The 13,416-nt window shown below is 47.6% G+C and overlaps 1 protein-coding gene across 2 annotated transcripts in view; it reads right to left on the bottom strand.

Annotated features, from left to right (window-relative positions):
- Positions 1-13,416, bottom strand: part of Sdk1 (sidekick cell adhesion molecule 1) — an 880,893-nt gene that overhangs the window by 242,418 nt on the left and 625,059 nt on the right. For both annotated transcript variants that reach the window (XM_040751271.1, XM_040751272.1), the window contains exon 8: positions 4,267-4,350. In XM_040751271.1, coding sequence (XP_040607205.1) covers positions 4,267-4,350 — 84 coding nt within the window. The remainder of the gene's footprint in view (positions 1-4,266; positions 4,351-13,416) is intronic.

Below are 13,416 nucleotides of genomic sequence, written 5' to 3'. Positions count from 1 at the left end.
CATTATACTCCAGGAACTCTCTGGAGGAGGGTAAAGGTGAAATGACTTCAGAGGTGCATATGGCAACCTTCTCATGCCATAACCTATGTATTAGGAACACTTCCCTCATCTTACACAAAAACACACACCAAGTGTTCTGAAGGGGAAGAAGGAATAAGCAAGGGCCACAGCCCCCAGGTTTACACTCACCTAGGGAGATTTCAACTGTGATTGCCCTTGCGTTTAGGCCAGAGTTGATAGCTCTGATTCTGTCCCTGCTTGGAAGGCTATCTAGGGTCACTGGGAGCTTCTACATGGGGTGGACTGAAGTGGGAAGACCACTGTGAATGTGGGTGACACTATCCCATGGGCTGGGGTCCAGGACTGAGAAAAAAGGAGAAAGGGAGCTGAGCACCAGCATCCATCTCTCTCTGCTTCCTGACTGTGGATGCCACGTGACCATCATGCTCCCTGCGCCCTGCTCCCCCTTCCCTGCCATGATGGACTGCACCCCCACACTGTGAGCCAGTTGCACCTGTGAGGTACGTAGTCACAGGCGTGAAACAAGTCAACAATAGAACACCGGGAAAGTTTAGAACATGACATCAAAGGCTGTGAAGAGTTGACAGGTTTGCATGTAAAACTCCTGCCAGGCACGTGGTAAGGGCTGTGTGGATAGTGTGAGCACTCATTACCACAGCCAACAACAAAGCTGGGGGCTTCTTCAAACACCTCCTCATCCAATTAGCCCATGGATTCCAGTGACCTTTAAGCATGTCTGTATTGCTAGAGGAGCGACTTGAAAGCCTTGGAGAAACCCTGCTTAAAGAAGGTAGGAACACATGAGGGAATGTATGTCCACCTGCAGACACCGAAGAAAGTTAGCAAGAAGAGGGGGTGCAAGGGGCCCTGTTCCTGTACCCCAAGCTAACGGCAGGGTACCAGGCCAGAAGGACTAGGGAACTAGGCAGGTTCAGACTCCAGAGCCCTGCCTACTTTTCCCTGTCTTGTGTGTGGTATCCCAGTGAGGAACAAGGCCTGGCTTCCATGGTGGACATTAACACAGGTCTTCAAGGGTCAGAGCCTAGGGGCACATGGAAGGAACTGCTGGCAGCCCAAGCGCTGGGTGTGGACTTCTGAAGCCCACCTCCTCTACGGCAGAAGTCAGTTCACATAGCTCAGGGCTGATGAACAATGGCACGGCATTGCCTGGGGCAGCCCAGTTCTGAGTAGGGAACATCTGGGCCCTCTGCTGGCAGCTTTGGTGCAGGGCTAGGCTTCCTGGGGGGTATCTCTGACCTTCCTGGAGTCCTAGAGGATCACACTCACCCAGACAGGGTGAGCTAAGTGTGCAAAGAAGCTCCTCAGAGAACCAGCCCCCAAACACATGACATAGCAGACTCCAGAAATACAGTGGGCGTGGGAACCTGAGGAGACACTAAGATTTAGCTCTAGAGTTTAGGCACTTTTGTTACTTAGTTTTCATGAGTAAAAATGATCTTTTGGTTGGTTCTGAGACAAAAATCTTGTTACATAGCCCAGGTTGGCCTTGAACTCTTGACTTCTTGCTTCAGTCTCCTGAGTGCTGGGATTACAGGCACGTGCCTCCAGGCCTGGCACCATTAAATGGACTGAAGTCTTAAAAGGCACATTTGCCACGATTCTGTGAGGCTTTCTCAGACCCCTGACTCAGTCTCTGTGTACGTGGGTGTAGAAAGTCCATTTGAATGAATAGAGCTGATGTTGGGAGCATTTCCAGATGATGTGTTCTCAGGCAGTTCTTCCCTTAATTACGTTTCCTGTCACCTCTCATTAAATCAGGACAACTTTTTAAAATCCATTTCAAGGTAAAAGCATATGCAGTTCATGTAAAATCTCATAATGGTGATTACATGATGTAGCTCTCACAGGGAACCCCGCCCCCACTTCCCATGCAGCTTGTTTCATTGCCAGAGTTAAGAGAGAGATGTATATCACAAGATGGCAGAGCAATGTGGGAAGGCCTGTCCAACACACAGTTACAAGTCTGTGCTTAACAGTTTGCCCTGCAGAAATTATGCAAGAAGAGAGCACTCCCCTGCCAGAGAAGAATGTCAGGATTGTCATTTACTGAAAAATAATAGTCACTACATGGAAGGGTGGGAGTGCTTCTACGGGGAAGGGGGGCATGTCAAATGGGAACTGTATGCCCTGCAGTAGTAGACAATGCACTCATTTCTAAACTATAAATGTTGTGTAGCTTCTCATCCACTGAGCTGCACTGTAGAGGCTGCTACGGTAGGAGAAAGAGAACAAGACACCATAGTGGTCACCACAGTATGGAGAAGGGTCTCCACTCAAAATCTGTGCCCGTCCTCCTCTGGGGCTGCATGAACAGAGCTGGAGCTGAGGAGGACAGAAACACAGCATATTTAGAGAGTGACCATGACAAGGTGACCGGGAGTGAGGATGAAAGGCTGCAGGCCCTTTGTCAAAGAGCAGATATGACATAAACCCTGGGAGGGACTTGTGGTCAGAGGCAATTCTGCGTTTACCAAGGGCTGTTGTGAGCCACATGCCTCCTGTTTCGTAACTGAAGGATGGGGTGGGCACGGTTTAACACCAGGCGGTGGGGGCTCTTTGAGTCCTAGGCATTAGCTCTCATAGGCTAAGCGCTATGGCAGGAGCATGTGCCAAGGTACATGCCCATTGACTGGGTTTTGGACTGTGCTGCCCTGCCCCATGATCCCAGTATTTGGTGAGCAGCGTCTATATGCCAGACGCCTATTGACAATTTTCCAGTATGTGTCTTGTTTAATCTTGGAGGCTCCGAGCATAGTACTTAGCTGTGCTTTCCCTGAAGCAAGGTTTCAAGAGTGTATAGAGAGAGATAACATTCCTCTTACGAAACTGTAACACTCACCAAACTGGTAGTGTAAGAGATCAATCAGTCTGTCTTTTTTTTTCTTTTTTGTATGAGGTGCCTTTAAAGCTCACTAGAGAGCCACGGACAAGCGGGAGGTACTTGTCCCCTGTCTTCCCTAGCTAGCTGCTATCTCCTGCTTGCCTGGGTGCTCTCTGTTCATCCTGGGGTTGGAAAGCTACACAGGCAGTCAGCTACATGACTAAGCCTACAGCTCCGAAAAGGAGGGAGTCTCCAGCCCCAGGACATACATTAGATAAAAGCTTTTCACCCTGAACCAATTGGATGGGGGATTTTAGGGCGTTTTTTTCCTGTCTTTTCTATAGGCTGATGCCAGACTTTGCAAGGTCATAAAACAAACAGCTTCACTTTCTCTACTCTTGGTCTCCTGCACTCTCATGAAGCGAGGGTCATTGTTTCTCATAAAAGCAAGACTTCCCTCCCAGCGCTTAGTGAGTGGAGGAAAACCGTGTTTATGATGCCAGGTCTAAACAGACAGGAAAAGAGCCTTTTCATATAATACAGGTCTTGGTAATGGATTGCCTTGCAAAACCTGTGTCTCCTGTGTGTGTGTGGGGGGGGAGCAAGGACAGCATTAAGTAACTCCCTGTGTAACCACACAGTAAAGTTATAGACAGGGCAATGGGTACAATGAGCCACATGAAGGAGGGCACAATGACCTGTGGAACAGGAGAGCTGCCCCAGAGCTAAAGGGACAGAAAGGTGGGAAAAGCTCCTATTAAAAAAAAATCATGATGGGGGTGGGGCGCAGAAGCTTAGCCCACAGAGTGCTTGCCTAGCATGTAGGAATCTCCTGAGTTCCATCCTGGCACTGCTTAAACTAAGTGTGGTGGCTGACATCTATAATCCCAGCACTGGAGAGGTGGGTGTGTGAGGATCAGGAGCTCAAGGTCATCCTTGGCTACATAGCAAGTTTGAGGCCAGGCTAGGTTATATGAGATCCTATCTCAAATTTTAGGATGACAGATGTGGTTCCCAGTCCTTGTCACTCGGTGGGTGGAGATGTGTTTCTTGAGAGCCATGGTCTTATGACCATATACTCTGGGGAACTCAAGTACTGAGGGGAGTCACAGGGTCTGCTGAATCCTCTGTCTTTGGGGCAGACAAAGGGCAAGGCCTTCCTTCTCCTCTTCCTCCTTCTCGAGGCTAAGTAGACTTTACACTGTGCCAGCCCTGAATTGATCTACAGTCAAGGAAGCAAGATCTTTACAATGGCCTTCACCAAGGCCATAGGCTAGTTACTGAGTTTCAGTATCCAGTGTCCCCAGCCTTCATGCTCACTGTCCCCCTGAACAGATTTAAAGGCCTTCCCAGACACTCATGTCTTTTACCACAGATCCCCATCTGGTGCTTCCCATACTCACCCATGGCTCGACATGGAATGTCCACACTTTCTTCCACTTCCCCTAAAATCCGACTCTCTGGCTCAGCAGTGAAATATGGCGGCTCTTTAAACAGGAAAAGAAAACAGGCCCTAAGTAAAGGTGTGCTGTAGTCAGAACGTGAAATGTTCCCCCATAGGCATACGTGTTTGAACTCTTGAATCCCAGATGGAGGCGCTGTGGAGGAAGGTTGTGGAACCCTACTGGAGGAAGTGAGCCACTGGGGATGGGCCTTGAGACTGTCGACAGACCCCACTTTCTGTTTACTCTCTGCTTCCAGAGTGTGGATGCAATGTGCACAGGCAGCCTTCTGCTCCAGCCACCATGCCTTCCATGCTGGTCATCATGTCTTCCCCATCACGATGGACCACATCCTTCCAGAACTGTGAGACAAAATCACCCCTTTCTCCCTTTAGTTGCTTTCGTCAGAATGTTTAATCATGGTAGTGAGAAAGTAAAGAAAACAAAAAGGATTTCAAGGACACAAGGGTCTCTGTCTCGTGTGTGTGTGTGTGTGTGTGTGTGTGTGTGTGTTCACGCGCCCATGCAGACCAGAGGTCAGTGTCAGGTGTCTTCTTCAATTGCTCCTCACTTTATTTTGTGAGACAGGGTCTTCGCTCAGTCTGAAGCTCATCCACTTGGATAGACTGGGATCCTCCTGTCTCACCCTCCTCCATCCTAGCACTAAGATTACAGGTGTGCATTGCCATGCCTGACTTTTATTTGAGTGCTGGGGGCTGAACTCAGGTCCTCATGTGTGTGGCAAGTACTTTATTGACAGCATCATCTCCCTGGTCCCCAATCTGAGCTCTTACACTTTTTTCTAAATACATCATCATCACTCTCACAAACTCAAATTTGGGGACAGCAGGCAAAGGTCATTTATATTCTAAGGTTTCAGAAAGCAAATTATCACTCAGGGTGATAGCTACTTCTCAGTTTATGGGCTTGAAATCATGGAATATCTTAATTCACATTTTAGAAAGGGCATCCCAGGAGCTTCATAAAGGTGTATTTACAGCACAGTACTTTATAGGCTAGTTTGTTTTCATATCTAAACTAAACACCAACTGTGAAGCATGTTGAATAGCCCTATAACAAGGGGCCAGGCCTATATCAAGGAACAGTGCAGCCTATTAACTTATTTTTTTAAAAGTCTTAGCAGTTCTCCTCCAAAACGTAAATTTAATACATCAATGGAATGCGAAATAATAGTGGTGATGAGGCGGGGAGTGGGGGCAGGGGCAGGGGGCAGGAGGTGGGGGTGGAGGGTCGAGAGGGGTGGGGGATACAGAGACTCATTCATCATTAGCAGGGAGGGAAACTCCCAGCATTTCTATTCTGTAGACTCTCCCTTTGCGTGGGCAACAGGAAATAGTGGTTGTATTAGACAATGAGTTTCCTTGGAGAGTAAATGGCAATATTTTTCGCAGTTTATTCAGAAGAATTCAGCAGAGGCATGGCCGGGCTCAGGAGCATTAAGGCGGGGATGGTACTTCATTATCATGGTGACAAAGGCTCTTGTGTTCACTTTCTGCGCGATAATTAATTTCTGGAGACATCTTCTTTTCATTGTAATAGTGTTAAATGTGGATAATAGGCTTGGTGTGCTTCCTGTATTGACTACATCTTTTAAAAAGTAGGGTAGGACCTAAAGGGGGTGCAGAGATGAAAACATACCAGGTCAAAGGAAAAAAAAACCCTGAAGGTTTCTGAATGGGCAGAAAGTGGGTATCAACTCTGCAATTACTCGACCTCTTGAGCAAAGCATCTGCCCCAACTACTCGTCTGCACCGTGGGGTTGGCTGTGGATGCACTAGGTGGAAGCAGAATCTTCCAATAAGGGGTCTTGTGTGTATAGACCAGGCCTGGAGACGCACTGTTAATATTTAAAGCCTTTGCTTTCCAGCTGGTCTTTGCACACACATATATTCCCCACTCAACCGTGTCTCTCTAATCAATAATAACGCCAGCAGCACTATTTATGTTCTAACTCCACAGCGGTACAGCCTGTCAAGGACCTTAAGCACAGGTCATGGCCCATATTCATCAGTGAATGCTAAAGTCAATAGCTACCATCATGGTCTGATTAAAGCGATGTGAGGGCAAAAGGGGGAAAATTAAGTTAAATATCAACATTTGCTCATGATTAATTACAGTTTCCATTTCACCAGTCAAACATTCTATTTTTCGCTAACTGCTAAGTCCCAGGCAGTTGCAAGACACAATACAGAAAAAGCTCATGTATCTTTTCCTCAGTTTACCCTGTGTTTCCTGCCTGTACTCATAGGGTTAATAACTACAATTGTCTTCAGCAAAGCATTCCTGACTTCCCACATGCCTATTGACATTCCCTAGTAGAGTGAGGAGGCAGGTAGGTCATTAGACCCTTAGCTGAGACATCAGCTACTCCCTTCAGCACCTCTCAGCCATCTGTATGTAATTCACCCCAGCTGAACATGGTCTCCTGGTTGTGGGAGGTGCTAGAGTACAGAGAACGTGGGAAGTTAATCAAAGTGGGGACTCCATCTGTATGACTGTGGGAGAGTTGTCATCCATGCTAGAATGCTTTTTGGTGAGGTGGCTACTTTGGGGTCAATGCTGCTCCTGTAAGTGACCCCTCACCCATGCCCTGTAAGTAACCCAAGTAGACTTGTAAACTCACTGGTTCACAAAGCTGGACCTTGTCCTGGAATCTGCCCTAGGGTATAGGGATTCTTATCGTGTCCTCCTAGGTCTAGTTCAACAATCACCCCATGGTAATGCCTTCCTAAACTAAGTCAAATCACCTCCAGGCTGTCACTCATGTGATCAACAGATTTTATCCTCACTGCCACTTCATGTTTTTGCTTTCATATGTATGCACATGTGTTTAGGGTCATGAGTCCACACTGCATTGGGACACAGAATGGTCCTTCATTCTTAAGATGCTCTCCATCCCTAACCCCTTGTCCAGCCCAGGGCAAACTCCTTACTTTTGTCAGACTTTCGTTTCAAAATATTATGTGAACAGTTATGCTTCATGTCATTGGAAGTGGCTGTCCTTATGCTGTGTAATTCCCGTAATATGTATCCAATAGGAGACACGCAGGAGCATATACCAGTCCCATGGGTGCCCAGGACTTCCAGGGCCATAGTGCCTTCCCCAGTGTGGTGGTTTGAATGAGAATGCTCCTTCCCTATGAGCTCATGTATGTGAATGCTTGATCTCCACTTGATGGAACTGTTTGGGAAGGACTAGGAGGTGTGGTCTTGTTAGAGAAGGTGTGTCACTGAGGGCTGACTTTGAGGTTTCCAAAGCCTCCCATTGCCCCTCCAATTAGCTTTCTCTGCCTCGTGTTTTTGGATTAGGATGTAAGTAGGCTCTCAGCTACTCCTCCAGTGTCACACTTGCCTGTCTGCTACCATGTTCCTTGCCATGATGGTCATTAGTCAGTGACCTCACCCTCTGAAGTTGTAAGTCCCCCAATAAACTCTTTTTTAAATAAGTTGCCTTGGTCATGGTGTCTTATCATGGCAACAGAAAATTTGCCCAGAAACCCAGGTGCCACTTACATTCTCAGCTTCCTAGAAGTGTACACTGGCCCCCGGCTGAGGATGGAGTCAAAGAGTTCACACCGTGTCCCTGGGGATGGACATGCTTGTGCGGATGCCACCTCACCTCAAGCAGAAGCCAGGTAAGTAAGGTGCACACCTCACAGCCAGGCAGATGCTCCACTTTCCTACTTTACAGCCTCTCAGCAATGTGAGGAAGGGTGGCCAAAGGCACCGGGAAACTTTGTGACCCTTCAGAGCAGCCTATTGCACCCTGTTCCTGGAAGCCTGCTAAGTAGGTGAGGCGACAGGCTGGGCGTTAGAGCTGTCACAGTGACATAGGCTTCTTCACAGAGCTTCTTCCCTGTCACACATAAGCCACAATCTCTCGGTGTGGGTCCTTCACACCAACCCAATTCTACGGGGGCTCACAATGGTCATTCCCTACCCCATAACTGCTTGTGCCCACACAGTCTGAGGGGGATAAGCTGGGGCAATTACTAGGCCTTTAGCTGTGAGGACTTCCAGCTGAGCCACAGGGAGAACTCTGAGGACAGTTGTCTAAGGCACATGTCTTTTTTACCACTTGATCTTCCAAGGGCAACTGGGCGAGCATGTGTCTTGGCAAATGGGAGACTCTTGGAGAGTGAGTGCCCAGTTGGCATAGGTCTGTACTGGACGGTTAACTATTGATCACAGCTGCAGCCAACAAAACCAGGGATTGAAGTGGACACTTCCATCTTTAGAAATAAGTAAAGACATCAGAAGAGTCTCATTCCCTGGGTGAACCCAGAGCCAAGACAAAGCCAGCATGGGCTGAATGTCCTACAGAGGGTCCAGCTATAGTAATCAGAACCAAAGTTAGGGTTCTCTGTGGGCAGCTCCAAACTGGGGTATTGATTGACTTCCTCTGCTCAGCTTGACCGGGGCTTGACACATGAGTTCTGGCTTACAGAGCCAGTTTCAGTGGAGGTGGTCAAAGCATACCCAGGGCATGTTGTACATTCCTCTGACTTGGTACCTGGTTGAGTCTGAGTGCCAAGCTTGTTATGATCAGTACATTTCCCACACTGGCTTCCTTTTCCTCTAAGAGGCCCATCTCTGGTGCTATTCTGTGACTTTGGCTTCAGTCACTGTCCACATAGGGTACCTTGTCCACTGTAGTGGGCAGAATGGTCCCCAAGGATGCCTACACCAGATCCCCTGGAACCAGTACATGATGAGCTCTGCAGTGGAATAAAGGTCATCAGTCTTAAAATGGAAAGAGTGGGGAGCAGGGTTAGACGAGTAGCCAGATCTAATGGTGTGAGCCCTTAGGAGAGCTTTCTCCATGAGGAATGAGGAGAGGCAAGGGGCATGGTGGAGATTTGGAGATGGAAGGAATGGAGGGATGGAGGAGAAAGAAGGGTAAGGAGAAGGGTAGCAGGGGGAGGAAGGAAGGGAGAAAGGAAAAAACAGATGGTAGGAAGGGGTGATGGGGAAGGGAAGGATGGATGGGGGATGAAGGAGGAATTCGGAGAGGGAAGAAGGGAGAGGAACTAGACAGCTTTTTTTTTTTTGGTTTTTACGAGACAGGGTTTCTCTGTATTGTTTCGGAGGCTATCGGTCCAGCCTGGCCTCGAACGCACAAAGATCTGCCTGCCTCTGCCTCCTGAGTGCTGGGATTAAAGGCGTGCGCCACCACCACCCAGCTGGAACTAGACAGCTTTATACAGAGATATAAACACCTATTAGGTACTCAGTGTCAGCTGCAGAATGGCTGCTCATCTGTGACACTTCGAGTGGCTTTGTTTTAAAATAGAGTGTCTGGATTTCTAAGTGATCTATGTATTGGGAGTTGACATAGCTTTGCAAGAAATACACAGAGTTCTCTGTAATGGTCACTGAGATGGTCAATCTTCTTTGTCAACTTGATTGGATTCAGAATCATCATGGGAACACACCTCTGGAAGTGTCTATGAGGGTGTTTCCATAAAGGTTTAACTGAAGAGGGAAGGCCCTCCCCCTTCCCCCACTGTGAGAGGCACCATTCCCTGGGGTAGGCTAGATAAAAAGGAGAAAGTGAGCTGAGCACCAGCATCCATCTCTCTCTGCTTCCTGACTGTGTTGCCCTGTCACCAGCTGCCTCAGGCTCCTGCCACCATGCTTTCCCCACCATGATGGTCCCTCCAACCATGAGCAAAAGAAACACCTGTTTTAAGTTGCAGTTGTCAGTTATTTTTATCACAACAGGGCTCATTTTAGCTCACAGTTCCAGGTTGCAATTCAACATAGCAGGAAGAACAGGTGGTAGAGACTTAAAACAGCTAGCTGCATCTCATCTACAGACAAAACCAGAAACTATGATTGCATGCACGCTTAGTACTTAGCTTGCTTTCTCCACAGTCCAGGGCTCAAAATCAAGGAATGGTGCTGTCTGCTTTCAGGATGAGCTTCCTACATCAATTAATTTGATTAAGATAATCCTTCACCAACAAGCCCACAGGCCAACCCTCACTGAGACTCTTCCCAGGGGATCCTCGATTGTGCCACATTGACAGTTAAAGCTAACTGTCACAGTCACTAACTTTTCTCTTATCCTGAAGAAAGCACAGATGCTTCCATGGATGTCAAGAGCATCGACTCTTAGTGTGGAAAGAGTGTGATGTGTACATTCATTACTGTGTACGCCTGCTAGCAGCACAATGCAGCATATGCTATGACAGAGCCACGGTGACAGCATGTAAAGCCATCCTTGCAGCATTTCTGCAGTGAGCTTGCTTCATTGCCTCTCCATTGTGTGGGTCAGCAGCCTTAGCCACCATCTCTCCATGTCAAGAAATGGAACCAAGGTCAACACCACCAGTGACCCTCAATAAAGCCAGTTACCAGTGCAGTCAGAGCAAACCCTAAACCCTATGCTTACACCTCCCTGCCACATACCTTGCTATCATGTGACAATTGCTACAGAGCATGGCTGAGACTCTTGCAGTGACTTCTGGGAGGTTCTCAAGGGATACCTAGTCTCAAAGATAGGTAAGTTGCCAGAAGCTGAAGAGTGAACACACGACGACAATCACAGTTTCTCAGAGTCTGAGAGGACACAGCCAGGTCTAGCATTTGCCTCCACCAAAGCAGGCTATGGTCTATCTCAAACCTAGGATAGCACTGCGGCACGCAGTACAGCAGAGCCCACAGTCCATCAATGGATTCGGGCATGGGGATTCTCCTTGATGGTATCACTAGCACTATCCACCCACTATGGTAGGCAAAGTCGTCTCCTGTTCCCGGAAGATGCCACCAAGTCATGCACCATGTTACACAGCAGCCTCTAAGTGTCAGAGCAGTGGCATGGTATCTCATCAGGTGGGAGTCATCACAGCAGAGGTCAGGAGGAGAAGGGCCAGACATAGGAACAGTAGGACAACTGAGAAGTGAGGAGGCAGGGGGACCGGACTCCGAGTTCTGCAGGGTGGGTGCCAGGGGCCTTCCAGTGATCAGAGCTTGGGTTCCTGTTTGCACTACGGGAATTGAGCAATCCAGCCAGAAGCTGACAGGCAGAGTAAACAGCTGCCACCGTCTGTCTCATCTTATCAGTGTGAAGTACACGTAATTGGAAGGCTTTCTGCTTTCATTCATCTGCATGCTCATATCAATAGCTCTCTGCCCAGCTCTACTGGTGACAGTCAGGGAGACTGGTCACGCTTCCTCAGGATCCCTCCCTGATGGGGTGGCCAGGTTTGGTGACAATCTCTGAGTCCACTGAATCAACAGAGATACTTTCTTCAGGGTTTTGTCCAGTATGACTCAACCACAAAATTCCACTGTCACAGCTTCTAAACCGAAGGGGCTTTAAGTCAACCTTATCAAGACAGGAAGCAATGGGGCTGAGAGGTGGCTCTGCGTAAAGCAGTTGTTGCATAAGCACAGGGACCTGGGCTTGTATCCTAAGCACCCATGTAAAATGACAGGGCACGGTGGCATGCCTCTGTCACTCTAGCAATGACAAATGGAGTGGGAGGAGACAGGAGGATCCCTGAAGCTTGATGAACATCCAGTCAAGATAAATTGGTAAGAATTCAGGGAGAGACTTTGCCTTAAAACACAAGGCAGATGGGCTGATGGCTCAGAAGTTAAGAGTAAGCACTGCTCTAGCAGAGGACCAGAGTTCAGTCCCAAGCTCCCACATCAGGAGGCTCACACTTGCCTTTGACTACAGGTCCAGGGGATCTGACACTTTCTTCCAACCTATGCAGGCAGCTTTACACACCACATGCACACACACAGCTATTTTTTTTTAATCTCAAAAATAAGGTCGGGAGCATTGAGGAAGATGTCAACACATTCAGTGTCAACACATACATGAGCATGTGCACACTCATGCACACACAGAAACACAAAAGAACAGAAGTGTGTTCCTGTACCTTTAAAAGTCATACCATGAGTGATGATGAATGCTGAGCATAAAAACCAATTCTGATATGAATCTGAGATCAAAGTTAGGATGATAGATTTAAATACTTGAGAAAGGAATGGTGATGGAGACAAACATTTGAGTTTACAGGGAGATAAATTTCCTCTCTTGTTTAAATTACCTTAAAATGTTTTTAACACAATATAGTCCTGTCTGCTAGAGATTTACACATCACAAATTTTAATTTTGGTTCAATCTATAATGCGCTATGCTCAGACGGCCATAGATCAACCCCGATGGAAGTCTCTGCTGAGAACGGGCTGTGATTTTCACATCCGTATCTAACACTGGCAGCCAGAGGAGAGCTCAGGCCCTCGGGTGGGAGCAGCAGTGATTGGTGACTCTGGTCTGTGGCTCAGATTCTTTGATCACCTTCATGACCTCTTCTGGAGGGGATGACGGGATGTATTTAGCAGAGTCATTCTGAAAGCACAAAGCCTCCTAACAAACACAAAGATGCTCAGGGCAACGGCTTCTAAGCAACGCTCCTTGATGCTTGCTAATTCCACAGGAACATATCCGCTTTTTCTTTTCTTATTTTGCAAAATGGCAAGTCTCAAAATGTATTATTGAAGGAGCAATTGTTCTGGGAGTTTTTTTTCTCCATTTTCAACTCCTTTCATTTCAGATAGGAGATGGAGTGAAGCAGCTTCCACTGGGGAGTATGGGTCACCAGGACAGCAGCTTCAGTCGTTTTCAGAACAAACTGGTGAGGAAACTAGGTAAATAAATACAACGCAGGTACTGGTCTCCCAGTGTAATGTGCCCATGTCATAATCTAGTGATAAGCTTAAACAAATCCGTCAGCCACAGCCAGTTATGCGTCTATGACTGTCATCTCCCAGTATTTAGAAAGAGGTGACTTAGGTGCAATTAATTCCACCTTTGGCCTGTTTTTAAAAAATTACTTCTGTTCTTACCTCCTAGTTTAACTAGAGCTAGCAGCCATTTCCTTCTGAGTCAAGGCCGCATAGTCTGACTTCCGAGTACAGATCACAATGGCCAGGAAGACTTAGGGAGAAATTTGGGGCAAGAGAAAGACCAGGAGCTGCAGGCAATGCCTGCGATGAAGACTTTGCCCTGTCCACCCTCAAACTTTATGGAGGGAGGTGATTATCGTTTGACCGTGAAATGTCCCATGTGGG

The sequence above is a fragment of the Mesocricetus auratus genome, unplaced genomic scaffold, assembly GCF_017639785.1.
Source record: "Mesocricetus auratus isolate SY011 unplaced genomic scaffold, BCM_Maur_2.0 Super-Scaffold_100008, whole genome shotgun sequence".
NCBI lineage: Eukaryota > Metazoa > Chordata > Mammalia > Rodentia > Cricetidae > Mesocricetus > Mesocricetus auratus.
Note: the sequence above shows the minus strand (reverse complement) of the source record. Positions and strands in the feature narration are given on the sequence as shown.